Source organism: Phocoena sinus, chromosome 15 (genome assembly GCF_008692025.1).
Source record: "Phocoena sinus isolate mPhoSin1 chromosome 15, mPhoSin1.pri, whole genome shotgun sequence".
Classification (NCBI taxonomy): Eukaryota; Metazoa; Chordata; class Mammalia; order Artiodactyla; family Phocoenidae; genus Phocoena; species Phocoena sinus.
The window spans coordinates 26,546,261-26,572,182 of NC_045777.1; the positions used below are offsets into that span (position 1 = coordinate 26,546,261).

At 43.7% G+C, this 25,922-nt stretch overlaps 1 protein-coding gene across 5 annotated transcripts in view; it reads right to left on the bottom strand.

Annotated features, from left to right (window-relative positions):
- The window catches only part of TM9SF4 (transmembrane 9 superfamily member 4), a 56,284-nt gene extending 32,043 nt beyond the window's left edge, over positions 1 to 24,241 (bottom strand). The window contains exons 1-2 of one of the 5 annotated variants that reach the window (XR_004345761.1): positions 23,978 to 24,147; positions 857 to 970 (exon numbers count right to left, since the gene is read on the bottom strand). Coding sequence is in view for 4 of the 5 variants with exons in the window: in XM_032605084.1 (XP_032460975.1) it covers positions 857 to 970; positions 23,978 to 23,992 (129 nt within the window). In the remaining variant the exon portion in view is untranslated. Of the gene's footprint in view, positions 1 to 856; positions 971 to 22,759; positions 22,956 to 23,977 lie in introns of those variants that run through there. The other 4 variants (XM_032605084.1, XM_032605083.1, XM_032605086.1 and 1 more) reach the window with 4 other exon arrangements.
- Between the last annotated feature and the right edge of the window lie 1,681 nt (positions 24,242 to 25,922).

The window sequence follows — 25,922 nt, forward strand, 5'->3', positions numbered from 1 at the left end:
GTCCGGGAGGATCCCACATATCGCGGAGCGGCTGGGCCCGTGAGCCATGGCCGCTGAGCCTGCGCGTCCGGAGCCTGTGCTCCGCAACGGGAGAGGCCACAAGAGTGAGAGGCCCACGTACCGCAAAAAAAAAAAAAAAAAAAAAAAAAAAAGAAGCAAACATTTTAACACTATTAAAAATGGAAACCCAACAATGACAGCCATGAAATCATGAGTTGAAGTAATGGCTATATTTTCTAGTATAATTAAAAGAAAACAGCTATTTAAATAAAACATACGTGTCAGCCACTTAAAATCATCTCATATACCACCACTCAGATATGCAGTGCACCGTTTGGAAATACTGAACTGGAGAATCCTGGCAGAAGCTAAAATCGAAAAAAAAGGCCACAATAATCATGCATATACATAGATGATATGAGTTATGCAGAGAAAGCCGGTAACATAGAGGAGGATGGAGAGAGGCAGAGATGTCACAGAGAAGGAGGCAGGTTGAGAGAGATGGAGACACAGAAGGAGGTGGGCACAGAAGCGAGTGAAAGTGAGAGAGAAACAAACACATAGGAAGAACCAGAAACAGAGACAGAGCCAAAGAGAAAGAGAGAGAGGGACAGAGAGAGAGAATGCACTCATACAGGGGGAGATGCAGAGACAGCCAGAGGCAGAGAGAGAGGAGAGGCGGCGGGGCCCGAGGGACACACCACTTCCGCCCCAGCCATGCGCAGTGAATCCTCTTCCTCCCAGGCTGAGCAGCACTGGTCTGGGTTCTCTGCAACCACAGGAGGGACGTGTCCTCTGGCCAGGCTGCCCAGCAACTGGGCAACAGTTGGCTCCCACAGACCAGGAACGCACTTACCTTGATTTCTACAGGGTCGTTCTGGTGGAAGTTGATTGGTGCGACCCCAGGAACGTAGAAGGCCCCGGTATCACACATGAGAGAGAGAAGCAGCAGGGACCACGGCAACCAATCCTGCTTGGAAGAAGAGAGGTGGCAGTCGGAATGGGGGAAAGAGGTGAACAGCCCTCGGGGGCACTGTCACATCTGCTTTAACTGACGCAGTCTCATCCCCACTCTGAGAAGCCTGAGGCCCCCCAAAGGCTACCCTCTAAATGCCCCCAAGGGTGCTATGAGGCACTGATCCTGCACTTCCAGAAATGAGCCACAAACTGAGTGCAGTAATTAACAGCAGGGCAAAAGGGCAGACTAATACAGGAGCCACGGCTCCCCACTCTTCGAGCAATGTCCCTTTCATCATGTCACATGTATCACTGTCCTGTAGGGCCAGCAGGAAACAAAGCTCCACAGTGTCCCATTAATTCCCATTTCTCCACATAGCAACGGGCTTGCTTTGTCAGGAAGCTCCTATGGTACCAATACATTTTCCTACAAACCGTCTCCAAAACTGTCCTGACCCCGCCGCCTCCCATCCTCTGCCTCCGCAGCTCCGTTCACGCCGGCCTTCGTGTCTCCTGACAGCAAGTCCTTCTCCACCCCCTCAGGGCCATCGCCTTCACTGCTCCCTCCGTCAGAATGCCCTTCCCACAGGTGCCTGCCTGGCTCACCCCCTTATTTCATTCAGGTCTCTCTCAGATGTCATTTCCTCAGAGAAGCCTCCACTGACTACCCTGTCTAAAATGGCCTCCTCAGGGCTCCTATCACCCATTCTTCAACCCCTTACTCCACTTCTCTTCATGGACTTAGCTAATTGGCATGGACATATGTATCTGTTGCCTTGTGTATTATCTGTCCCCCTTCACTCGAATGTAATCTCTGTGGGAGCAGGGACTGTGTCCCCAGTGCCTGGCACCTGGGAATCAAAGGCAAGAAAGATCAATTACCCACCTCAAGAAGTACCCCATCAAAGCATCTCTTTCCCTTCATTAATATGCTTCACCCCCTCAAGGTACTAGAAGAGCTTCTTTCCCTCTGCCTGGCCTGAACAAGGAACTTTGTCGTCCACACAGCTGATCACCAACTCAATTGCGCGGCTGCATCTGCCTTCTCTCTCCACCCCTTTTACCGCTGTGGCATTTCAGACCCTCATTTCCTCCCATCGGACACTGGCCACAGTCCCCTGATCACCTTGTCCCCGCATCCTTCAAGTCACCATCACCACCGTACACACACACACACACACACACACACACACACACTCTCTCTCTCTCTCTCTCTCTCTCTCTCTCTCTCTCTCTCTCTCTCTCTCTCTCTCAGACAATTCTTTCCGGAACTCAGTGTTACAGGGAATCAGAATCACTCAGGGGGCTTTGCCAAAAGTGTAGACTCATCTGTGTTTTTACCAGGAGCACAAGTTGAGGAAAACTGGCTTTCAAAGTTTAAGGTTCTGAGGTTATGCACTAGTTTAGATACAAAGCCTGGTCAAACTCTTAAAAGCAATATATTCATAGAGTGCTTTCCTCTGATCTGCTGTGATGTTTATAAGTATCTGTCAGCTGATGTGCATTATGAAATATGAAATAACAGTCTGACCCCAACAAAAACAGTGAAAAATGGCTAAGACAGTTGTATTGAATCTGGTAATCACAAGGTCAGCAGAATTAGGGGTGAAAGCAAGATCTTTAAAAGAAATGACAAGACAAAAAGGTGGAAAAATGTCTCATGGGGTAGGATTCTGTATAGGAAGTCAGTATGCTCCCCCCGCTCTGTCATTTTTTTAAACTTTTTATTTTTAAATAAGTTTAGATTTACAGAATATACTATGAGAGTTCCCATATACTCTTCACCCACTTTCCTCTAATGTTAACATATTACATAACCATGTGTAAGAGAGGCTTTTAAAAAAATAACTAGGTTAAAAACGTTTTGAAAAAGCAAAACATATACAGTAAATATTTGTGAAGATTATGGAAAAACCCGAACAAACTTTTTGGCCAATCCAGTAATTCAAACAGTACAAATGGGTATAACCATGAAAAATAAATCTTCCTCCCTCTTCAGCTCCCCACAGACAACTGCTAGCACCAGTTCCTTGAAAATCCCTCTGGAGATATTCCATGCACATACAAAGAGAAGCCTTTAGTAGCATGGGTTTGCCTTGATACAGCAACAACAAACAGATTTTTATTCTTTCTTTCTGTGAGAGAAAGCCTACTGACTGTGGGGCTGGTTACAGCTTCTGATTTCCTCTCCATCAAGTGGAGGATTTCCTCCACTTGACCAGTCATCAGAAGATTCTAGCCCTCCCTCTTTGCTAGGCCTCACTGGGCAGTCCTTAGATTGAGTGCTTTGTGTGAGAGAAATAAATCCTGTCCTTTGTTTTCCTCAAATTCCTCTTTGAACCTGAATTCCAGTTAACTAAATGCAAGGAAGACAAACCCTGTACTACTGACGTCAAATGTCAGCCAAAAGTCATTTAAAAATAATAACCCAACTCTAAATTTTTGAAAAATGATACAGAAAACAGACAATCCTCACACATAGATACTATCAACAAATCACAAATCAATTTATCTTATAGGAAGGATCAACAGATAAAAAATGGCGGGCTTCCCTGGTGGCGCAGTGGTTGAGAGTCCGCCTGCCAATGCGGGGGACGCGGGTTCGTGCCCTGGTCCGGGAGGATCCCACGTGCCGCGGAGCGGCTGGGCCCGTGAGCCATGGCCGCTGAGCCTGCGCATCAGGAGCCTGCACTCTGCAACGGGAGAGGCCACAGCAGTGAGAGGCCCACGTACCGCCAAAAAAATGGCAAAGAATTATTTCCACAATATGCTAGAATTTTTGAATAATATAAGTTGGCAACCAAAAGCAATTCAGAAGTTCAGTTTAGAATTAATGACTATACCAAGATGATACTGTTAGTTTTAGATATTAAAATGTCACTGTTTCGATATTTTCATATGGCTGGAGGGATTATAAACTGAAACATTTCTGGAGGGCAATTTGACGCTATCAAAATCCTCCACCCAAAAAAGTCCCCCAGAAGTACATACTCTTTGACCCTGCAATTCTACTTCTAGACATGTTAAGAAAAATATGACAAATATGCCAAAATGTACATAAAAGGATGTTCACCACAGGTTTATTTATAATAGTGAAATAGTTCACAACTTACAATAGTAAAATGTCCAATATTAGTGGAATGGGTTAAATTATGGTGTAACCACTTATCCTTTTATGTAGTCATTAAACATGATGATATACTTCTTGAGTAGGAATATTCAAGCTTTAGATTTATGTAGAAAAAGCAGGGGATAGAACCCTGCTCAGCAAGATATGCCCCTCTTTTTTAAAGTTATGTTTGAGAAAATGAGGTGATGTTTTCCTTTTTTGCATATCTGTATTTTCCAGTTTTTCTTTGGGGATTATACATATTTATATCACTTAAGAAAAATAATAAAATAAATTAGGCAAAAGAAAACATCACTGTTATGAACGCCTAGGTTAGAGCAATTCTAGCTTGGTATGGAATGAACTCTACCTGCTGGCCCCAAGATGCCTTTCCATCAGCACCTCCCACCTTTTCTTTCTAAGCCTTCAGGAAGACCCCAAGTTTGTCTCTGCCCTTGGCAAGCAGACTTGCCCAGGTGAGGCTGCCTTCAAGGCCTTTGCTCAGGCTGTTTCTGACACTTGCCCTTACCTAATTCAAGTCCTACCTATACTTGGAGGTCCAGGTGAAATGTTGCTTCCTTCAAGAACCCCCTCAGACCCCCACAGGAGGAATTATCCTCTTTCTTCTTTATTTTTCAAGGCAGTTGGCAAATATCTCTATGATGACACTAGAGGCAAGAAATTGGAAACTACCCAACACCCAAATGAACTTTCACATCTATACGTGTTCAAAGACTGCCGCTTAAGTTATCTGACAAGTATTTAAATCTGTACTTGTTTAAGGCCCTACTATAGCACTTTTCATGTTGTATTAGGGTTTAAGTAGCTGCCATCTCTCCACCTGCACTAATCACTTGTCTGGCTTTGGTGATGTGAGTACTCAACAAATCCTTATTGAACAGGCTAACAATAAGCATCAACTAAGCTCTGATCTATAAAAATGTAAAATCATACATTCACATACAGGTTGAATACTATGGTTCTTAATCTTTGCTATATCCACTTGATAACTGATTTTCTTCAAATCCTCAAATTTAAGGAGTTCTTGACACCTCCCACCTTTCCAGCTGTCCAAGGACCTACTGTGAGAATCCCTGAGGCATCTATTACCTCTATACCCTATCTGTACATCTAGGATACTGGTTCTCAACCCTGATGCACATTACAATAACCTGGGGAGTAAATGGATTAAATTCCCAATCAAAAGACATAGAGTGGCTGAATTGGTAAAAAAACAAAATCCAGTGATATGCCACCTGCGAGAGACACATCTAAAGACACACACAATGAAAGTGAAAGGATAGAAAAAGATGTTCCATGTAAACAATAACCAGAAGAAAGCAGGAGTAGCTACACTTATATCAGACAAAATAGACTTTCAGTCAAAAGCTGTGCCTAGAGGGCTCCCCTGGTGGCGCAGCGGTTGAGAGTCTGCCTGCCGATGCAGGGGACACGGGTTCACGCCCTGGTCCGGGAAGATCCCACATGCCGCGGAGCAGCTGGGCCCGTGAGCCTTGGCCGTTGAGCCTGCACGTCCGGAGCCTGTGCTCCGCAACGGGAGAGGCCACAACGGTGAGAGGCCTGCGTACCGCCAAAAAAAAAAAAAAAAAAAAAAAAAAAAAAAAAAAAAAAAAAAAAGCTGTGCCTAGAGACAAAGAAGGTCATTATATGATGACAAAAGAGTCAATTCAATAGGAAGATAAAATAATTATAAATATATATGCACCCAACATCAGAGCACCTAAATATATAAAGCAAATATTGACAGATCTGAAGGGAGAAATTGACAGCAATGCAATAATAGTAGGGGACTTTAATATCCCAATTACAATACTGGATAGAATATTCAGATAGAAAACTGTTAAACAGCTGACTTGAACAACACTACAGACCAAATGGACCTATATATATAGACATATATAGAACCTTCCACCCAACAGCAGAAGAATACACATCTACTCAGGTGCACATGAAACATTCCCCAGGACAGACCACATGTTAGGTCACAAAACAAGTCTTAACAAATTTGAAAAGAGTGAAATCATTCCATGTATATTTTCTGACCACAAAGGAATGAAACTAGAACTCAATGACAGCAGAAAATGGGAAAACCTGCAAATAGGTGAAAACTAAACAACACCCTCTTAGATCAAAGAGGAAGTTGAACAAGAATTTTAAAGGTACCTTAAACAAAAGAAAAGAAAAAGCCAAAATTTACGAAATGCAACAAAAGCTGTACTAAGAAGGAAGTTTACAGTGATAAATGCCTACATTAAAAAAAAAAACAAACCCTCAAACAAACAACCCAACTTTACATCTCAAGGGACCAGAAAAAGAACAAATTAAGCCCAAGTTAGGAGAAGTAGGGAAATAATAAGATTAGAGCAGAAATAAATTGAAAAGAGAATGTGAAAAAATAGGAAAAAAAAAAACAGAACTGTGTTGGTTTTTTGAAAATACTGACAAGCCCTTAGCAACACTAAGGAGAAAAAGACTCAAATAAATAAAATGAGAAATAAAAGAGGAGACATTACAACAGATGCCTAAGAAACAAAAAGGATCATAAGGGTCTATCGTGAACAATTATAGGTCAACAAATTGAATAAAAAGGAGACTGAATCAGTAATCAAAAACCTCCTAACAAAGAAAAGTCCAGGACTAGATGGCTTTAAAGGTAAATTCTAACAAACATTCAAAGAAGAGTTAATACCAATCCTTAAACTCTTCCAGAAATACAAGAGGGGACACTTCCAAACTCATTTTATGAGGCCAGCATCACCTGATACCAAAATCAGACAAAGATACCACAAGAAAAGAAAACTATAGGCTAATATCCCTGATGAACACAGATGCAAAAATCCCCAATAAAATACCAGCAAATTGAATTTAACATCCTGCTAAAAGGAGCATACACCAAGATCAAGTGGGATTTATCCCTGGGATACAAGGATGGTTCAACAAATGCAAATCAATCAACGTGATAAACTACATTAACAAAACGAAAGAAAAAAATCACATAATCTTTTCAATAGACACAGAAAAAACATTTAACAAAGTTCAACATCCATTCATGGACTTCCCTAGTGGAGCAGTGATTAAGAATCCACCTGCCAATGCAGGAAACACGGGTTTGAGCCCTGGTCCAGGAAGATCCCACATGCCACGGAGCAACTAAGCCCGTGTGCCACAACTCCTGAGCCTGCGTTCTACAGCCCGCAAGCCACAACTACTGAGCCCACGCTCCACGACTACTGAAGCCTGCACTCCTAGAGCCCGTGCTCCACAACAAGAGACGCAGCTGCTATGAGAAGCCCGCACACTGCAGTGAAGAGTATCCCCCGCTCGCCGCAACTAGAGAAAGCCTGCGCACAACGAAGACCCAATGCAGGCAAAAAAAAAAAAAAAAAAAAAAAATCCATTCATGATTTAAATTCTCAAAAAAAAAAGTATAAAAGGAACTTACCTCAATGCAATAAAGGCCACGAATGAAAAGCCCACAGTTAACATCATTATTTCTTGCTAATCAAAAATATATGTGCTCTATCTCCTACACTGCTGGTGGGAATGAAAACTGGTGCAGCCACTATGGAGAACAGTAGGGAGGTTCCTCAAGAAACTAAAAATAGAGTTGCCATATGACCCATCAATCCCACTCCTGCACATATATCCAGACAAAACTATAATTTGAAAAGATCCATGCACCCCTATGTTCATAGCAGCACTATTTACAATAGCCAAGACATGGAAACAACCTAAATGTCCATCGACTGATGAATGGATAAAGAAGATGTGGCAAATACATACGTGTGTGTGTGTCTGTGTATACACACACACACACACACACACACACACACACACACACACACAAAATGGAATATTACCCAGCCATAAAAAAGAATGAAATAATGCCATTTGCAGCAACATGGATGGATCTAGAGATTATCACACTAAGCGAAGTAAGTCAAAAAGAGAAAGACATATACTGTATGATATCACTTATATGTGGAATCTAAAATACAACACAAATGAACATATCTAAACAGAAACAGACTCCTCACAGATATAGAGAACAGACTTGTGGTTGCCAAGGGGGAGGCAGGGTGGGGGAGGGAAGGATTGGGAGGTTGGGATTAGCAGGTGCAAAGTATTATACATATAATGAATAAACAACAAGGTCCTATTGTATAGCACAGGAAACTATATTCAATATCCTGTGTTAAACCATAATGGAAAAGAATATGAAAAAGAATATATATATATATGTATAACTGAATCACTTTGCTGTACAGCAGAAATTAACACAACATTGTAAATCAACTATACTTCAATAAAATTTTTTAAAATATATATGTGTTCTAAATTTCCCTTCCTAGGAAGCCAGAGTCCAGACTTTTTGCCTTATCTGATATGTGATGTGAAGCCAGGGCAGAGGATTACAATCTCTTATGGTTATCAAGCCAATTAAATCTAAGAAGTTACTCCAGTTCTTTCGAAACAGAATCCTCCAATCTTAGCAGAGAGACACTGCCCTGGGGAACTCAAGGGCTCCATGAGAGCTCAGGTTGCAGAGGAATGAAAAGCAAATCCTGAAAGACTTCAATACCCTTTTGTTCCAAAGTCTCAAACCAATGGAGCAAGTAGACACAAAAAACAAACAAACAAAAAGACATAACAACAAAGAAAAAACTCACCCTAGCAGAAAACAACATTAAAAAGTAACAAGAAGCCACAGAGTCACTGAGCACCTAAAAGTAGGTACAAGGCACTGTGGCACAAACAGTCTCTTCCTTCCATTTACCAAGTCCCTGCTTTGTGCTAAGCACTTTACAAACACTGACTTGCACGATTCTGGCAACTATAACTAACTACCTGGGGATTTCTATCACCATTTCCCAGATGATTGCCAATTAACCTGAGACCCTGAGATTATATAACTTGCCCAAGATCAGAATGTACAGGAACAGGTATGCTCTTTTCAGGCAGGTGAGTTGCATTAAAAGATGATAAACATGTAATGGTGATATCGATAACAATGGCAGCTAACATTTACTGGATACCGATTATGTGCCAGGCACACTTCTAGGTTCTTTTCATGCAATAACCCAATTAATCAATTAATCCTGACAACAATCCTATGAGATAGAGACTCTTACTATTCTCATTTCAGAGATGAGGAAATTGAGGCTCAGAGAGGTGGTATAACACTAGTTGGGTCAGGATTTATACCCAAGCAGTCTGACTCCAAGGCCCATGCTCTAACCAGTACAGAAATCAGCTCACTACATTGAACACCTACTATATGTCAGGAACTGTGCCAGCCTCACAGAATGCACACCCACGAGGAGCTTTCAGCCAGCTGGCGGACAGAGACAAGTCATCAGCCAATGGCAATACTAGGTCCCAGATGCAGATGCTATGGAGGGCCTAGTCTCTTGCCCTATTAGTTAAGAGGCTAAGAAGTACACAGGACCAGCAACAAGCCCAGTCTTAGAGGGATGGGGTGCAGATCTAAGAACTCAAGCCTACCCAGGGCCTGAAGGGAAAGGAGAGGGAAGAGAGAAGTGTTCCAGAAAGAGCAAAACACAGGCACGAAGGCCTGGGGGCAACCATAAGGGGTTTATGGCAGGTGAGGTGTAGGCTGGTGCTTCTCAAACTTTAATGTGCATATAGATCACCTGGAGGGCTTATTAAAATGCAGTCTGATTCCGCAGGTCTGGGGTGGGGCCTGAGATTCTCTATTTCTAACACGCTCCCAGGTGATGATAACATTTCTAGTTCATGTGAGTAGCAAGCATGAATAGGTCTGTGTAGACAGGAGACTGGAAAACAGGTAAGGGATACATCACACAAAAGCCACACTGAGGAGCTTGGGCTTTCTCCTTAGTGCATTGGGGAGACACTGAAGAACTTTAAGTAGGAAAGAGATACATCATATCTGCAGTTTTAAAAATGACTCTGGTTACCGAGTACGCGTGTGTATGTGTTCGGGGGAAAGGTGTGTGTGTGCAGCACATTTCTGCTCCAGAGACATAGTAATATCCAGCCCTAGAGAAGTTACCTATAAATTCTTGGTCAGATGTGAACAGAAGCAGCAGCCAGGTGAGGAAGCAGAATGGTAGGCCGTGGTTCTGAAACTTGAACAGGCAAGGAAATCACCAGGAGGGATTATTAAAACAGATTCCTGGGTCTAACCCCCAGAATGTCTCTTTCAGTAGCTCTGGAGCAGGGCCTGAGAATCTGCACTTCTAACAAGTCTGCAGGAGATGCTGGTACTGCTGGTCTTGTCTTGGGATAACACTTTGAGAACCACTGGTGTAGTGGAAAGAGCACAGGCTTTGGGGGCCATACAGATATGAATTCAAAGCCCTGACCCACCACTTCCTAGCTGTGTGACTTTGGGCAAGTTTTTTAAACTCTTTGAGTCTCTGGTTTCTTATTTGTAATAAGAAAATAGTAATACTAAACTCATGGCAGGGTGGTTGAGTGATGATGGTGGTAAGGATTAAGTAAAGTACACAGAGTGTGTGCTTGATAAGGCAGAGTGGCTTTGCTTTGGGTTGCATCAGAAGGCAGGACCAATGAGTCCACTGCAAGGAGGGAGATGTATGCTCAATCTAAGGAAACTTCCAACAAGAGAGTTATCTAGCTGAGGAAAAGGCCATAACCATGAGCAAATCAGAGAAGGAGGTGACCAAGGAAGGAAGTGAAAGGGGATATCCCTACCCTAGTGAGGAGAGAGAACCAGAAGCCTCATTACCTCCAATAAAACTCAAGAAATTCATGATTCCCTTGAAAATATGGGACATTCCATCAACCCAAGCAACCTAAAGGTTGAACAAAACAGGGCAAAGTTCCACCCAGAGTTGGGTTCCATAAAGACATCTTTTGGGACTTCCCTGGTGGTGCAGTGGTTAAGAATCTGCCTGCCAATGGAGGGGACATGGGTTCAAGCCCTAGTCTGGGAGGACCCCACATGCCGCAGAGCAACTAAGCCCGTGCGCCACAACTACTGGGCCTGCGCTCCAGAGCCCGCGAGCCACAACGACTGAGCCCACGTGCCACAATCACTGAAGCCTGCGCGCCTAGAGCCCGTGCTCCGCAACAAGAGAAGCCACCGCAACGAGAAGTCCACGCACCACCACGAAGAGTAGCCTCCGCTCACCACAACCAGAGAAAGCCCGCGCAGCAATGAAGACCCAACGCAGCCAAAAATAAATAAATAAATTTATTTTAAAAAAAGACACCTTTTGAAGAACCTCAGGGTCAAGTAATCCAGGAGGCCAGAGAGGGGAAGTGTTCACACAGCAAATTATCTGCAGAGTAAAGGAAGTCCAGCTGTACCAAACCTGGCAGAGCTGAGTGATCAGAAGTTTGTCCCCACTGTGGGAGCCAAGCTCGGAGATAATTTGGATACCTCATGATTAGAGGTAGCCAAAGAAGAACCTGATGGCACAGATTAATTGCTTTTTGTCTCCCTTTACCCTCCCTCCCTAATTCTTTTCCTCTCCAATACTTTGTCTTCCTTGTCCCTCCCCCAATTCAATGCTTTACTACCAATAAACAAATCACTCTAGTCAGTTTCACACTTATCCTTTACTTCAGGATTATTTTGAAAAGAAAAATAATGAAGGCATACTACTTCTACTAAATATTAAAATACAGAGCTATCCAAACTGGTATTGGAGAAGACAGAAAAGACTTCAACGTAGAAACTGAAATAAGAGCAGTATCAGAAGAAAATATAGCTATGCTTTTAAACACTCTTGACATGGAAAGTTTTCTAAGAAGAAAACAAAATCCAGAAGCTATTAAGAAAAAGAATATAAAGGAAGAAGGAAGAAAATGAAAAAAAATCACCATAGAAAAAGAAAAAGACAATTTGAATAAAAATATTTCCCACAAAGCAGCCGCATGGCACAGGGATATTGGCTCGGTGCTTTGTGACAGCCTGGAGGGTGGGAGGGAGGGAGACGCAAGAGGGAAGACATATGGGAACATATGTATATGTATAACTGATTCACTTTGTTATAAAGCAGAAACTAACACACCATTGTAAAGCAATTATACCCCAATAAAGATGTTTAAAAAAAAAAAATTTCCCACACACCTGACAAAGGGCTAATTTCTTCAATACACCAAGAGCTCTTACAAACCAATAAAGGACAAATAACCCATAAGGATAAGAATGGGCAGTTAAGGGCTTCCCTGGTGGCGCAGTGGTTAGGAATCCGCCTGCCAGTGCAGGGGACATGGGCTCGAGCCCTGGTCCGGGAAAATCCCACATGCCGTGGAGCGACTGGGCCCATGCACCACAACTACTGAGCCTGTGCTCTAGAGCTCGTGAGCCACAACTACTGAAGCCCGCGCCTAGAGCCCATGCTCCGAAACAAGAGAGGCCACCGCAATGAGAGGCCCACACACCACAGAGAAGAGTAGCCCCCGCTCGCCGCAACTAGAGAAAGCCCACACGCAGCAATGAAGACCCAACACAGCCAAAAATAAATAAATAAATAAGAAGTATTAAAAAAAAAAAAGAATGGGCAGTTTAAAAGAAAAAGTTCAAATGGTCAGACACAAAAAGATGCTCAACATCATTCATAATCTAAAAACTGTAAATGAAAATAATGACATCTTTTTTACCTTTCCGAGTCACAAAGTTTAAAAAAAATCTGAATACACTAGATATAGGTAAATTTGGGGAGGGCAATTTAGCATAATATATACTTAAATGGAAGGTAGAATTATTATTGAAATACTGCCAACATAAGACATTAAGTTGAAAAAAAAAAGATGCACAGCAGTGTATGTATAGCATAATCTCATTTGTCTAAATAAATTTTTTAAAAGAATGTACCAAAGCCAAAGACATCACAAGAAAAGGAAACTACAAATATTCCTCAGGAACACAGACAGAAAAATCCTTCACAAAATATTAGCAAATTGAATCCAGCAACATATGAAAAGGTTTACACATCATGGCCAAGTGGGGTTTAGCCCAGGAATGCAAGGTTGGCTTAATATCTGAAAATCAAATAATGTAATACACCATATAAATAGAATAAAGGACAAAAACTATACAATCATCACAACTGATGCAGAAAATGCACTTGACAAAATCCAACACACATTCATGATAAAAACTCTCAACAAACTAGGAATAAAAAAGAACTTCCTGGACTTCCCTGGTGGTGCAGTGGTTAAGAATCCGCCTGCCAATGCAGGGGACATGGGTTTGAGCCCTGGTCTGGGAAGATCCCACGTGGCGCAGAATAACTAAGCCTGTGTGCCACAACTACTGAGCCTGTGCTCTAGAGCCCGCGAGCCACAACTACTGAGCCTGAGTGCCACAACTACTGAAGCCCATGCACCTAGAGCCTGTGCTCCACAATGAGAAGCTACCGCAATGAGAAGCCCGTGCACCGAAACAAAGAGTAGCCCCTGCTCCCCGCAACCAGAGAAAGCCTGTGCGCAGCGATGAATACCCAACACAGCCAAAAATAAAATTAATTAATTAAAAAAATTTTTTTGTTTTGTTTTGTTTTTGTTTTTGTTTTGCGGTACGCGGGTCTCTCACTGTTGGGGCCTCTCCCGTTGCAGAGCACAGGCTCCGGACGCGCAGGCTCAGTGGCCATGGCTCACAGGTGCAGCCGCTCTGCGGCATGTGGGATCTTCCTGAACCAGGGCACGAACCCGTGTCCCCTGCATCGGCAGGCGGACTCTCAACCACTGTACTACCAGGGAAGCCCTAAATAAATAATTAAAAAAAATAAAACAAAAAAAACCCAATGGAACAAAATTAAAAGTCTAGAGATAAATCTTTGCATTTACAGTAAATTGACTTTCAACAAAGTTGCCAAAGCAATTCAGTAGGGAAAGGATAGCCTTTTCAACAAATGGTACTTGGACAATTGGGTAACCACGTGCAAAAGGAACCTCACATCACATACAAAAATTAACTAAAAATAGATCACAGACCTAAACATAAAAGCTAAAATGATAAAACTTCTAGGAGAAAATCTGTGCCCCTGGGTTAGGCAAAGATGTCTTAGATACAACACCAAAAGCACAACCTATATTTTAAAAAACTGATAAATTGAATTTCATCAAAATTTAAAACTTTTATACTTCAAAAGATATCATTAAGAAAATGAGGACTTCCCTGGTGGCGCAGTGGTTAAGAAACCACCTGCCAATGCAGGGGACACGGGTTCAAGCCCTGGTCCGGGAAGATCCCACATGCCGTGGAGCAACTAAGCCCATGCGTCACAGCTACTGAGCCTGCGCTCTAGAGCCCGCAAGCCACAACTACTGAGCCCACGTGCCACAACTACTGAAGCCTGTGTGCCTAGAGCCTGTGCTCCGCAACAAGAGAAGCCACCGCAATGAGAAACCCGCGCACCACAACGAAGAGTAGCCCCTGCTCGCCACAACTAGAGAAAGCCTGCGTGCAGCAACGAAGACCCAATGCAGCCAAAAATAAATAAATAAATAAATAAATTTATTATTTTTTTTAAAAAAAAGGGCTTCCCTGGTGGTGCAGTGGTTGAGAGTCCACCTGCCGATGCAGGGGACACGGGTTCGTGCCCCGGTCCGGGAAGATCCCACATGCCGCAGAGCGGCTGGGCCCATGAGCCATGGCTGCTGAGCCTGCGTGTCCAGAGCCTGTGCTCCGCAACATGAGAGGCCACAACAGTGAGAGGCCCGCGTACCGCAAAAAAAAAAAGAAAATGAAAAACAGGCCACAGACTAGGAGAAAAACCTTTGTAAATCACATATCTGATAGGGGACTTGCATCCAGAATATATAAAGTTTGGCAGTATCTTTAAAGAGTTAAACATAAACTTACCATACTATCCAGTAATTCCAATCCTAGGCATTTACCCAAAAGAAAAGGAAATACATGTCCATACAATGACTTGCACATGAACGTTCCTAACAGCTTTGATCACAACAGTCCAAAATTGGAAACAACCCAAACACCCATCAATTGGTGAATGGATAAACAAAATGTAGTATAGCTGTACAATGGAATACTATTCAGCAATAAAAACTACCAATTCATGTTACAACATGGATGAACCTCAAAAATATTATGCTAGGTAGAAGCCAGATGTGAAAGTCTATGTACTACATGATTTCACTTACATGAAATGCCCAGAAAAGGCAAATCTATAGAGACAGAGAGCAGATCAGTGGTTGGCTGGCTGTGGGAACAGTGTTATTGGCTGCAAGTGTCAATCCCTTGACTGTAAGGAAATTTGTTGGGGTGACAGAAATGTCTAAAACTTTGTGTCATTATGAAGATGGTTGTATAAGTCTATATGAAAAATTATTGAACTGTACACTTAAAATGGGTAATTTTATGGTGTTAAATGATACCTTCATAAACCTGAAGAAAAAAAAATCAGCTAGGGGGAGGTATAGACAAAACAAGTTTGGCAATATAATAGCAATTGTTGAAGTTGGGTAATGGGTTATAGAGGTTCTTTATACTATTTCTTCTACTTTTGTGTATGTTGGAAAATTTTTATAACAAAAGGTTTTTAAAAATAGACGTTTTATGTGCATAAAGATGTTCTGGAGAAACATTTTTTTAAAAATCAAAGACTACACCTGATGAATGGATGGTGGGGTAGCTGAGTGACTTTCTTTTCATTTATAGCTTTCATACTTTTTCCCACGTACACGGATCACCTATATTCAAAATAAATACATTGACACTTTAAGAAGGGGAAGCCTGCCTCTGAAAATACTTGGGCAAGTTCCCCCAAAGATGTGCAGAAAATGGGAGCTACAAGGTAAGAATGATGCAGAGGAGATTCTGAAGCCAGGCGTGTGGGTAACCAGACCAGATCAGTAATTCTTAATCTTGGGGAAGTGTTGCAAATCTCCCTAAGAATCTTAAAAAGCTACAGACGCTGCTCCCAGAAAAAAACACTCCGAAATGCAGCATCTGACGTATGATTCCAAGAGGATCAAAGGACCTAGAAGTTCACGGGCCCTTGATAAAGACCCCTGTACTGGGTCCCATTCCAACTTTTGTGATTATCTGACTTAATTACCTCTGTAGCCCTGACAGCCTCATAGAGGATGTTTGACCCATATTTCATTTCTGTAAGGAAATTAGGGAGAAGCAAAGTACCTGCTTCTTGGGAAATTCCTTTATATCTTCCTTTAATTTTTAATTGATCACCACAGGAACTCTCACATGAGGTTCAGTTTGAAAAGCCAGTTAAGTATTTAGGAAACACCTGCTGCACGTTCAGAGCCATGAAAGGAGCAGAGTCCTAGGAGAGGTGAACCAGTCCATTCAACGTTATTTTGCTTTACTTGGTTTCCAAGTCACAAGACTGCAAAGGCAGCATGTCAAGGAACAAGGTGATGGCGATCTAGAAGCCCTTGTGCTGTAATCTAACACCCTATCACTGGCAAAGATATGGGTGACCTGAAAAGTTATAAAGCTCGAGAGGCCTAAGAATCAAGGTCTTGCCCTCCCTATCTACTTTATTCCTGGGGGCTGGGCACGGAGAAAATTTTCTCCTAAACAACAGCCCAATGAAGGACTACTAGGACCAAAAATCACCCTTCACCCCCCGCCCAAATTTGCACCACCCAGTTTGAAAGGTATGAACAATTAACTTCTTCCAAAGAAAATAGGAAGTTTCCCCTGAGAACTGAAAATTATTTCATTCACTCATATTTCTCTGTGGGCAGAAGTTAACCTTTTGTTTTCTGGAGCCCTCTGCCTTACAGTCGTCTTTCCCATAAACAGCATCACCTAGAGATAGAGTCTGGCCAATCTGAACAGCCTTCCTGGTTTCTATTCCATGCCTTTCCCGCTGCAAAAGCAGCACCTTCCCTTAGGAGTACGCTAGATTCTCCTTCTTCCTTTTCAAAGATACAGTCACCATTTTAAGATCGCTCAGTAACTGCTCCCCAGGGCTGCGAAGAACAAAGAAAAAGAAAAAGGCTTTGGGGCACAGTTTGCCAACAGTTAACTGAAATCAGTTACCTAATCAGTTAAAGCTCCCCAAGAATTCAACCACACATGAAGGACAGCTAAAGACCTCAGGAAGAAAAACAAACAAACACATGAACCAAAACAATCACACAAGCAAAAAAACCAAACCAGAACCAAATTAGCCACAGGAGACTGAAAATGTAGCCTTTATTTCAGAGCCCAAAGACACAGAATAGCTGTTGAGCAGAGACACACAAAAAGACTCAAAACTGTTCTTTGGGGGTAGGGTACAACCCACAGCAGGCTGTGGAAGTCCAGGTGAAACCAGTAACTACCCTCACCGAGCAAAAGACAACCAGACCCAAACCTTGAGGCTAGCAAGTGCAGAAACAAAACATAAAAAATGCACTGACCTTCCCTCTCCCCCTAGGTATTTGTAAAAGAACTCTCAGCCCAAGCAATAGGCTTAGACGGTTCATCTCCTAAAGACTTCAAACCATGGAGCAGGAAAGTTACAGAGAGCTCTCTTTGCACTAGGCATGTTCATCTCATATTTCATTTAATCATCACAACAATCCTTTGAGGAGAGTATCATCCTCATTTTAAAAATAAGGCAACCGGGCTTCCCTGGTGGCTCAGTGGTTAGGAATCCGCCTGCCAACGCAGGGGAGGTGGGTTCGAGCCCTGGTCTGGGAGGATCCCATATGCCGCAAAGCAACTAAGCCCGTGTGCCCCAACTACTGAGCCTGTGCCCTAGAGCCTGTGAGCCACAACTTCTGAGCCCACGTGCCACAACTACTGAAGCCCACGCACCTAGAGGCCGTGCTCCACGACAAGAGAAGTCACTGCAATGAGAAGCCTGCGCACCGCAACGAAGAGCAGCCCCCGCTCGCCGCAACTGGAGAAAGCCCGCGCGCAGTAACGAAGACCCAACGTAGCCAAAAAAAAAAGGTAAAAATAAGGAAACCGATTTGGATGAAAAAGTTTTTTTTTTTTTTTTGCGGTACACGAGCCTCTCACTGTTGTGGCCTCTCCCGCTGTGGAGCACAGGCCCCGGACGCGCAGGCTCAGCGGCCATGGCTCACGGGCCCAGCCGCTCCGCGGCATGTGGGATCTTCCCGGACCGGGGCACGAACCCGTGTCCCCTGCATCGGCAGGCGGACGCTCAACCACTGCGCCACCAGGGAAGCCCGGATGAAAAAGCTTTAAAGATGTATGGTGGTGATAGTTGCACAATAATGTGAATGTACTTAATGCCACTGTACACTTAAAATAGCTAAAATGATAAATTTTATGTTATGTCTATTTTACCACAATAAAAAAATGTTTTTAAAGTAACAGGTTTAAAGAAGCAAATAGTTTTACCAAAGTCATAAAACCAATCAGTGTCAGATTCTAGCCCAGGTCCTTAGACCAAGCCTTAGTTTCTTCATTTGTAAAATGGGCTTTTGTAAGGATTAGACGGAATAATGGATGAGCCTATGGTTTATCAACTGAAATGTATCTTGTGAGCAGAAATTCCCCCTTCAAAGTTAGGTAACATAGGGGATTACCACACCTTTTCATATTGCTTTTGAATCAGAATGTCAAAATAGGAAAAATGTTATAGAGACCACCTCATTCAGGGGTTGCAAGTTCAACCACCTCGAGGGGCCAGGCAAGATACCTAAATGGTGAAGGAAGGAACAGGACACGAGGGAGTGGAAGAGAAAATGACGAACTGGGTCCTGCATGGGGAATGCTCCTGACAGGGGACTTGGGCCCAAATTTTCAAGAAAAAAATGAAAATTTAGAGTTTTTGTAATGTGAAATCTCCCAATTATTAAATATTGGCAACTAATTAGAAAACATTTAAAGTCCTGTGCCTGCCAATCTCTGTCCTCCACCCCCACCACCCCAATCAAATCCATATGAAGATGCTGTCCATAAACTGTCTATTTATAGCATCTGATCTACTTCATTAGAAACTGAGGCCCAAAGATGTTAAGTGACTTGCCAGGGCAGCCAGACTCCCTTCCAAACTGGCTTACGAATTCAGCTCCAATTTGTGATTTGATTTTGTTTTTTAAGAACTGCTAGTAGCATTTAGCATAGCCTCTGAATACAAAACCTTCAGACTTCAAACCCTGGGAGGTCTCTCAGTTTAATGCTCGGGCATAGGTGAGAAATCATGGTAGGGGGCAGTGAAGGAAGCAATGAAGAGGAATGAGACGGAACCAAGAAGTCGTGGGTGTCCCCAGCCGTGCCCCACTTGGGAAATACCAGTGTCAGCAAATGGTTCAGGGATCAAAGCAGGTTTGGGGTGGTAGGTGGCTCCTACCATTCGTCTACGGCCAGATGGCCCTGTTCATCCTGGGTCCTTCCCACCTTCCTGCCAGTGCCCAGAGATCAAAACTCAACCTTCTCCAACATTCTGTGACCTGCTTCTTTAATGCTGAGATCAAAGGGGAACTTTTGTCCAAGTTGTAAAAGAGAAACCAAGAGGCAACTTAATGCCATCTCTGCCTTCTTTGGACTTCCTGAGGGGATTAAGGGCACTCCTTTAAAGGGATTCCTCAGAGAAACACATTTGTACCAAGGCCTGGTGTCGGCGCCTCAGCTCCAAAGACGCAGTGACTCCTGCAGAACACGTGCCAGGTGGAGCAACTCGAGAGAGCAGACAACACAACCAACAGACAGCCGCTTGGGAAGACCACAGGGATTATGGTCATGAAAAAAAAAAAATCAATCTGATTTTATAGGCATATTAGCAAAAATCACCTTAAATACAAGTACTGTAAACCACAAAATTTTCAACCAAGGCTTTAGAAATCCTCAAGTCTAAATCTTAATTGCACATATGACATGTGTTGAAACAAACCAAAAAAGCCAAAATAATCTGCCCCAGGCTACACGGTAGATCAGTGGCAGTGCTGGGACTAAGCTCCGGCTGCTGACTCCTGCTCCAGTGCTCTTTCCTCAGTGGGCCAATGCCCATCCACGTGTGAGGCCCAGGGGAGACAGCAACTTGCCACACACAGGACTGGTAGCAGAGTCCAGGCCTCCTGCCTCTTGTTCCAGGCCTCTATCATCCAGATTCTATCACTAGAAACGGCTCCTGTGCTTCTGACTGGGTTGGGGGGCCGGTGTGGGATGGGAGGGGGGGCGGGGGAGAACTGGCTAGCACTGCTTCCATCTGCTCAAAGGAACCCTGAGGTCATTCAGGCCATTCCCCTGCCTCTGGACTGGATCAAACCCAAGTAACCTCAAAACAGTGAGAACTGACCCAGCAGTTCCACTCCTAGGTATATACCCAAGAAAACTGAGAACTATGTTCACGCAAAAACTTGTATACAAAATGTTCATACCAGCGTTATTCGTAACAGCCAAAAAGTGGAAACGATCCCAAAGTCCACCAACGGATGAAAGGATAAACAAAACGAGGTCTATCCATACAATGGAATGTTATTTGACCATAAAACGGAATGAAATATTGATACATGCTACAACATGGATGACGTTTGAAAACATTATTCCATGTTAAAAAAAAAAGTCAGATACAAAACACCACATATTGTTTGATTCCATTTATATGAAATGTCCAGAAAAGAAAAATCTATACAGACAGAAAGTATATTAGTGGTTGCCAGGGACTGGTGGGAAAGGGGGAGTGGGAAGCGGCTGCTAATGGGTTTCTTTATGGGGTGATGAAAATGTTCTGGAAGTAGATAGCAGTGAAGGTTACACAACTTTGTGAATATACTAAAAACCACTGAACTGTAAACTTTAAAAGGGTGAATTTTATGGTATATGAATTATAATCCAATAAAAAGGGAAAAAGATAAAACCCAAAACAGTACAAACAGTGATTATGTGAGAGAAATACAGAGTTTTATTCTCCAAATGGAGGTTTCCAGACTCCTGAGATGCCTACAAATGCACTCAATGGACATTTCCCAAGTTCCACGAAAATAATATTCCCCAAAGCATATTCCATATGATCAAGAATTCCATAAGGAGTGAGACATGAGCCTGCTTCTCACCTCAGACCCAGCTAGATCAACTCAGTATCCTGTAACTTTATAGAGTCATCTAAATCCAGGGCAGGAGGAAGGCAGGAAAACTAGAGAGCTTCAGTTTACACCAGCCACCTACTCCTATGCTGCAGGAAGTTCAGGAAAACCCATCGTGCTAACACAAACCCGGGAGGTGGCAGCCAACCCCTGGGGAAGAAGAACCAATCACTAAGGAGGGGAAGGGGGAAAAACACATAAATACCACTTGAAACCTGCGTCCACAGCCCTAACTTGCAAAACAAGAGAATAAACCAAAACCCAGCATGTTCCCACAGTCACTGAATCTATTAGCTCACTTCCTCTTTCGTTGTATGACTTGCCTCAAAACCCAGACACCCCAAAAACAGATCCACACACTTCCATTCCTGACAGCTGTGCAAAAACCTATGTGTACGAGGGTGTGGGGACTGTTCTGACTTCCGTGTAATAAAGTGCTTAACACAGACCAAGCTCAAGTCCATCTGCCCACTCTGCCTGTCACACATATCCCCCTGTAATAAACTTGCTTCCATGCCTTTTCACCATCGCATCAAACGTGAAGTTTCTCACGTGCACTCTTTAAAATGGCCTCTGTGGGTCACTGTATACATTACATCCTCAGTTTCTTGAAATCAGTTACAGTATTCACCACGAAAGCACAGGGCGACACTCCCAGGTGACACCAAACATGAAATCACTGTGCTTAGAATAAAATCCAAACTCCTTTCCATTGGTTCTCTGCAGGCTGAGAACAAGCCGGCTCCCTCAATGTAACGTTCTGGAGAGGATGGGAAGGCGAAGCACCTAACAGAAGTCTTTCAAAATGCAGTCCACAGACTATAAACTGTAGACTACAACCCACCACAATTATAGGCATGCTTCTAGAAACACAGCTCTTCCTGCCTCTCCCATCTCCTCTTGTATCATTCTCTGCACCACACCCTGACTCCTCAGCATGTTTCAGTCCCTCCAGCCTTCTGTGTTCCTCAAACATACTCTTTCCCACCTTGGCCCTTTACGCTTGCCATCTCCTTTACCTGGAACACTCTTTGCATTGCTAGTTCCTTCTTGTCAATCAGGTCTCAACTCATGTCACTTTCTCTGAGAAGACTTCTCTGACCACTTAATGCAAAGCAGGTGCATCACCCTGTCACCCCCAATCACTACCATTTCACCTTGCCATCTTCACAGCACTTACTACTATCTGACACTACCTCGTTCATGTATTTGTTTACTTACTCACTGCCTGTCTCCTCAGACTAGAAAGGCTCCAGGAAGGTAGGGACCTTGACCCTCTAATTCACCAGAACATCTCTAGGTCTTGGCACAGAGCAGGCCCTCAAATATTTGTTGATTAAATAAATGTGTACCAGAAATATGTTAACTTATTACCTCCTAAAAACCTCAGAATAGGGCAGGAATTTCCCAGTGCAATGCAATAAATGCCATTTTATTGAACTTTTGTAAAAGCAGGTGTGACTTTTCCTGTTAAGTTCTTATGCCGTTCTTGTTCTGAATGTGGTCCAGAAAAAAAATGGGTTTCAACATACCACTTTTGGGATTTTTATCAGGCAAGACTGTGAAGACTTTTACCTGATCTCTGAGGTTCTAAACAAGGAATCCCTTTATTAAACAAAAAGGATAATTTATCAGTTGGTTAACAGAAGGAGGGAAATTTGTTATCAGCCAATATCCTACCCTTGTTTGGAGAAAATCAACACCAAAGAATTTAAACAACAATCTTCTTTACTGAAGTCAAATGTCCTTTGTGTGCACTCCCAGGATGCAATTATCTGCTGAGGAAGCAACATACAGGAACATCCAGACAATCACTCTGGACTAAATGACTTGTTTTGGTTCTGGTCTCTTGACAAGTAGAATGTGAGCCGAGCTTCTGGAAGAAGAAAGGGCCAGTCCTTCATAGATCTACTTCCAGCGTTCTGTACCAGAAGCCAGCAAGTTCTGACCCACTTTCCAGGCACAGCTTATCCACATACCCTTATTCACACACAGGCTTCATCCTAAAGAGCTGTGTGGCCCTGTAGGGGCATGGGAAGGGGAGGGGGCCAGGCGGGGCTGGTACAGTGTTTTTCGAAACGTAGTTACAGACCACCTCGATCATAATCACTACAGTGCTAATAAAAGTGCAGATTCCTGGGCATCATCTAGCCCTAAGGAATTAGAATCTTTGGAAACTGCATTTTTAACAAGCCTCCAAGCACACACCCCGAGTCTTATGCACAGTTAAGTTTGAAAACCAGTGGGATAAAAGCTCCCTATGAGAGAGGCAGGGAGTTGAGAGAAGACAGGAGAAATGATTAGGAAAGAATCTGGGGATGGAGGATGGGGGTGGGGGTGGGCAAAGGCGTGCTTCCGGGTATCGGCAGTCAAGACAAGTGCGCGGTGGGAACAGCTGAGGGTACAGGTGAAGACAGGGCTCTGGAAAAGATCTGACACAGGATTTGGGCTGGGAGGTTGGTCAGAGGTGAGGACGCATCGCGGACTGGTCAAGACAGTGGGGAGGCGGAGAGAGCAGGGTCTGGACGTGAGAGGGAGGAGCGAAGGTGGGAATAACTGGGGGCTCTTCAGAGAGATCAGGGCTGGAAAGTGAAAACTGGGAAATGGGAGTCACAGGACGCGGAGACCAAAGCCAGAATAGGAACCGACGGAGGCGGTGTTTGAGACCTTTCCTCCGACCCAGTGCCTCCCCCAAAACTTCGGGCCTTGACAAGACTGAATGCGGGGCAAAGGCCGGAGAGGGGGAGTTTGGGGGAGTCAAGCCCTGTCAGGGATGTCCCTCAGGCCTGCACTAGGAGTCCCTGAGGTGGCTCGGGCCAGCCATGGGACGCCGGAAAGTCCTGGGATCTCCCGGAGGGCCCCGCTCCATCTCCGGCTCCCGGAGCCTCCTTCACTCACCATCGCAGCCGCCATCTTGGATCCACGTGTCGTCGTAGTGACGTCAGCGGAAGTAGTGTTTCCCTGGTTACGGAGTTAAACTCCGCAAGGTGCTGCCTGCCTTCAGTCGCTCCTTTCGTGGCGGTGAGTGGAGGGGCAAAGAAGACTTGGCTGCTGATCGGTAGCTTGGTCTGGGGAGTCAGGTCGCTGATTAGGTGAAAAGAGAGAATGGTGTAACTACGGGAGCCATGTTAGCTCCTGGCAGAGCCTGCTCCTCCCACTCTTGACATTGCATTGTGGGTAATAGAGATGTGAGTAAACGCACTTGTTTTGTGGACTCCATTTTTACTATTGGCAGGAAGACCCGTTGCCAGGGTTACCTGAGGCCCCTGATATGGGTGAGTGGGATGGGTACCAGGGCTCTATTAGCAGAATAATTTGTAATTATATATTTAATTACTTGCTTGAATATCCTATATCCTCTCCAATAAAATATAATTCCTATGTGGGTAGGATCCTGCCTTTTATTTAACCTCCCTCTGCCTCATTCTCATCTGTGAAATGCGGAGGGGATGATTATAATACCTTCATCATACGTTTATGATGAGGATCCAATGACATAATGTTACACACTGTTATTCAATAAATAATTGTCATTAGACTCTTATGTATACTCCTTCTGGCATACGTTAGGTGCCCAACACAATACACTACTTATTAAATGAATGAAGGAAAAGCAGCATCTTTAATGGAGGGAAACATCTTTGAATGTGGACTTAACCATGTGCTACTTACCTAAGTGTGTGACTCGAGGCAAGTCACGCATCCTTCCTAAGCCTCAGTTTCCAGTTGCTGGAAAAGGAGACCCAAAGAGTTGTGGAGTTAAAATTGGGAGAGACCTGAAAGTTCTCTTGGTCCATGTATCACTGTAAGGTGGATACAGTACCAGTGCTATCTGCAACTGTTAGGGAAAGTTGTAAAAGAATAATAATGGTGGGACTTCCCTGGTGGCGCAGTGGTTAAGAATCCACCTGCCAATGCAGGCAACACGGGTTCGAGCCCTGGGCCGGGAAGATCCCACATGCCGCGGAGCAGCTTAACCCGTGTGTCACAACTACTGAGCCCGCGTGCCTAGAGCCCGTGCTCTGCAACATGAGAAGCCTGCGCACGGCAACGAAGAGCAGCCCCCGCTCGCTGCAACTAGAGAAAGCCCATGCTCAGCAGCAAAGACCCAACACAGCCAAAAATAAATTAATTAATTAATTTTAAAAAGACAAAAGAATAATAATGGTTAATAATAATAATCACTTACTGAACATTTGTTGTGTGCTGCAGCATTTAGCATTACGCCAAAACTATTCATAAGACTCTCTTATCTAATCCTACCTCTTGGCAGGGGGCAGTTGAACTCTGTTGCCCACCTACAAGCACCACTATGGTGGATTGCCAGACAAAGAAGGCTGCCAACAAGTCTTCCCATCTTTTCGTGAGCATACTGTTTCTCCCGCCAAGAGGTAGACTCTTGTTCTCTTCCTTTTGAATCTGGCTGGCCACATCATTTGCTTTAGCCAATAGAATGTGGTACAGATGACGCTGCCAGTTCTGGGTCTAAGCCTTAAGAGACTTGGCAGCTTCTGTTTCCATCATCTTGGGTCTAAAGATGTGTGGCTACCCAGCTGGAGAGCCACATGGAGAGGGAGAGAGGCCCAGGCATCTCCTCAAGTTACTCTGGAAATTCTAGTTGAGCACTAGGCATACAAATGGAGTCATCATGGACATTCTAACCCTAGCTGAACTGCCAACAGAATACAGCCACATGCATAACCTTTTCTGACACTATATGGGAGAAAAAAACTGCCCAGCTGAGCTCGGTTGTTTTAGATTTTGGAGTGGTTTCTCATGCAGCAATAGATAATTGAAACATACACTTATTAACTCTTGTGACCCACACAGCTATCCTGAAGAA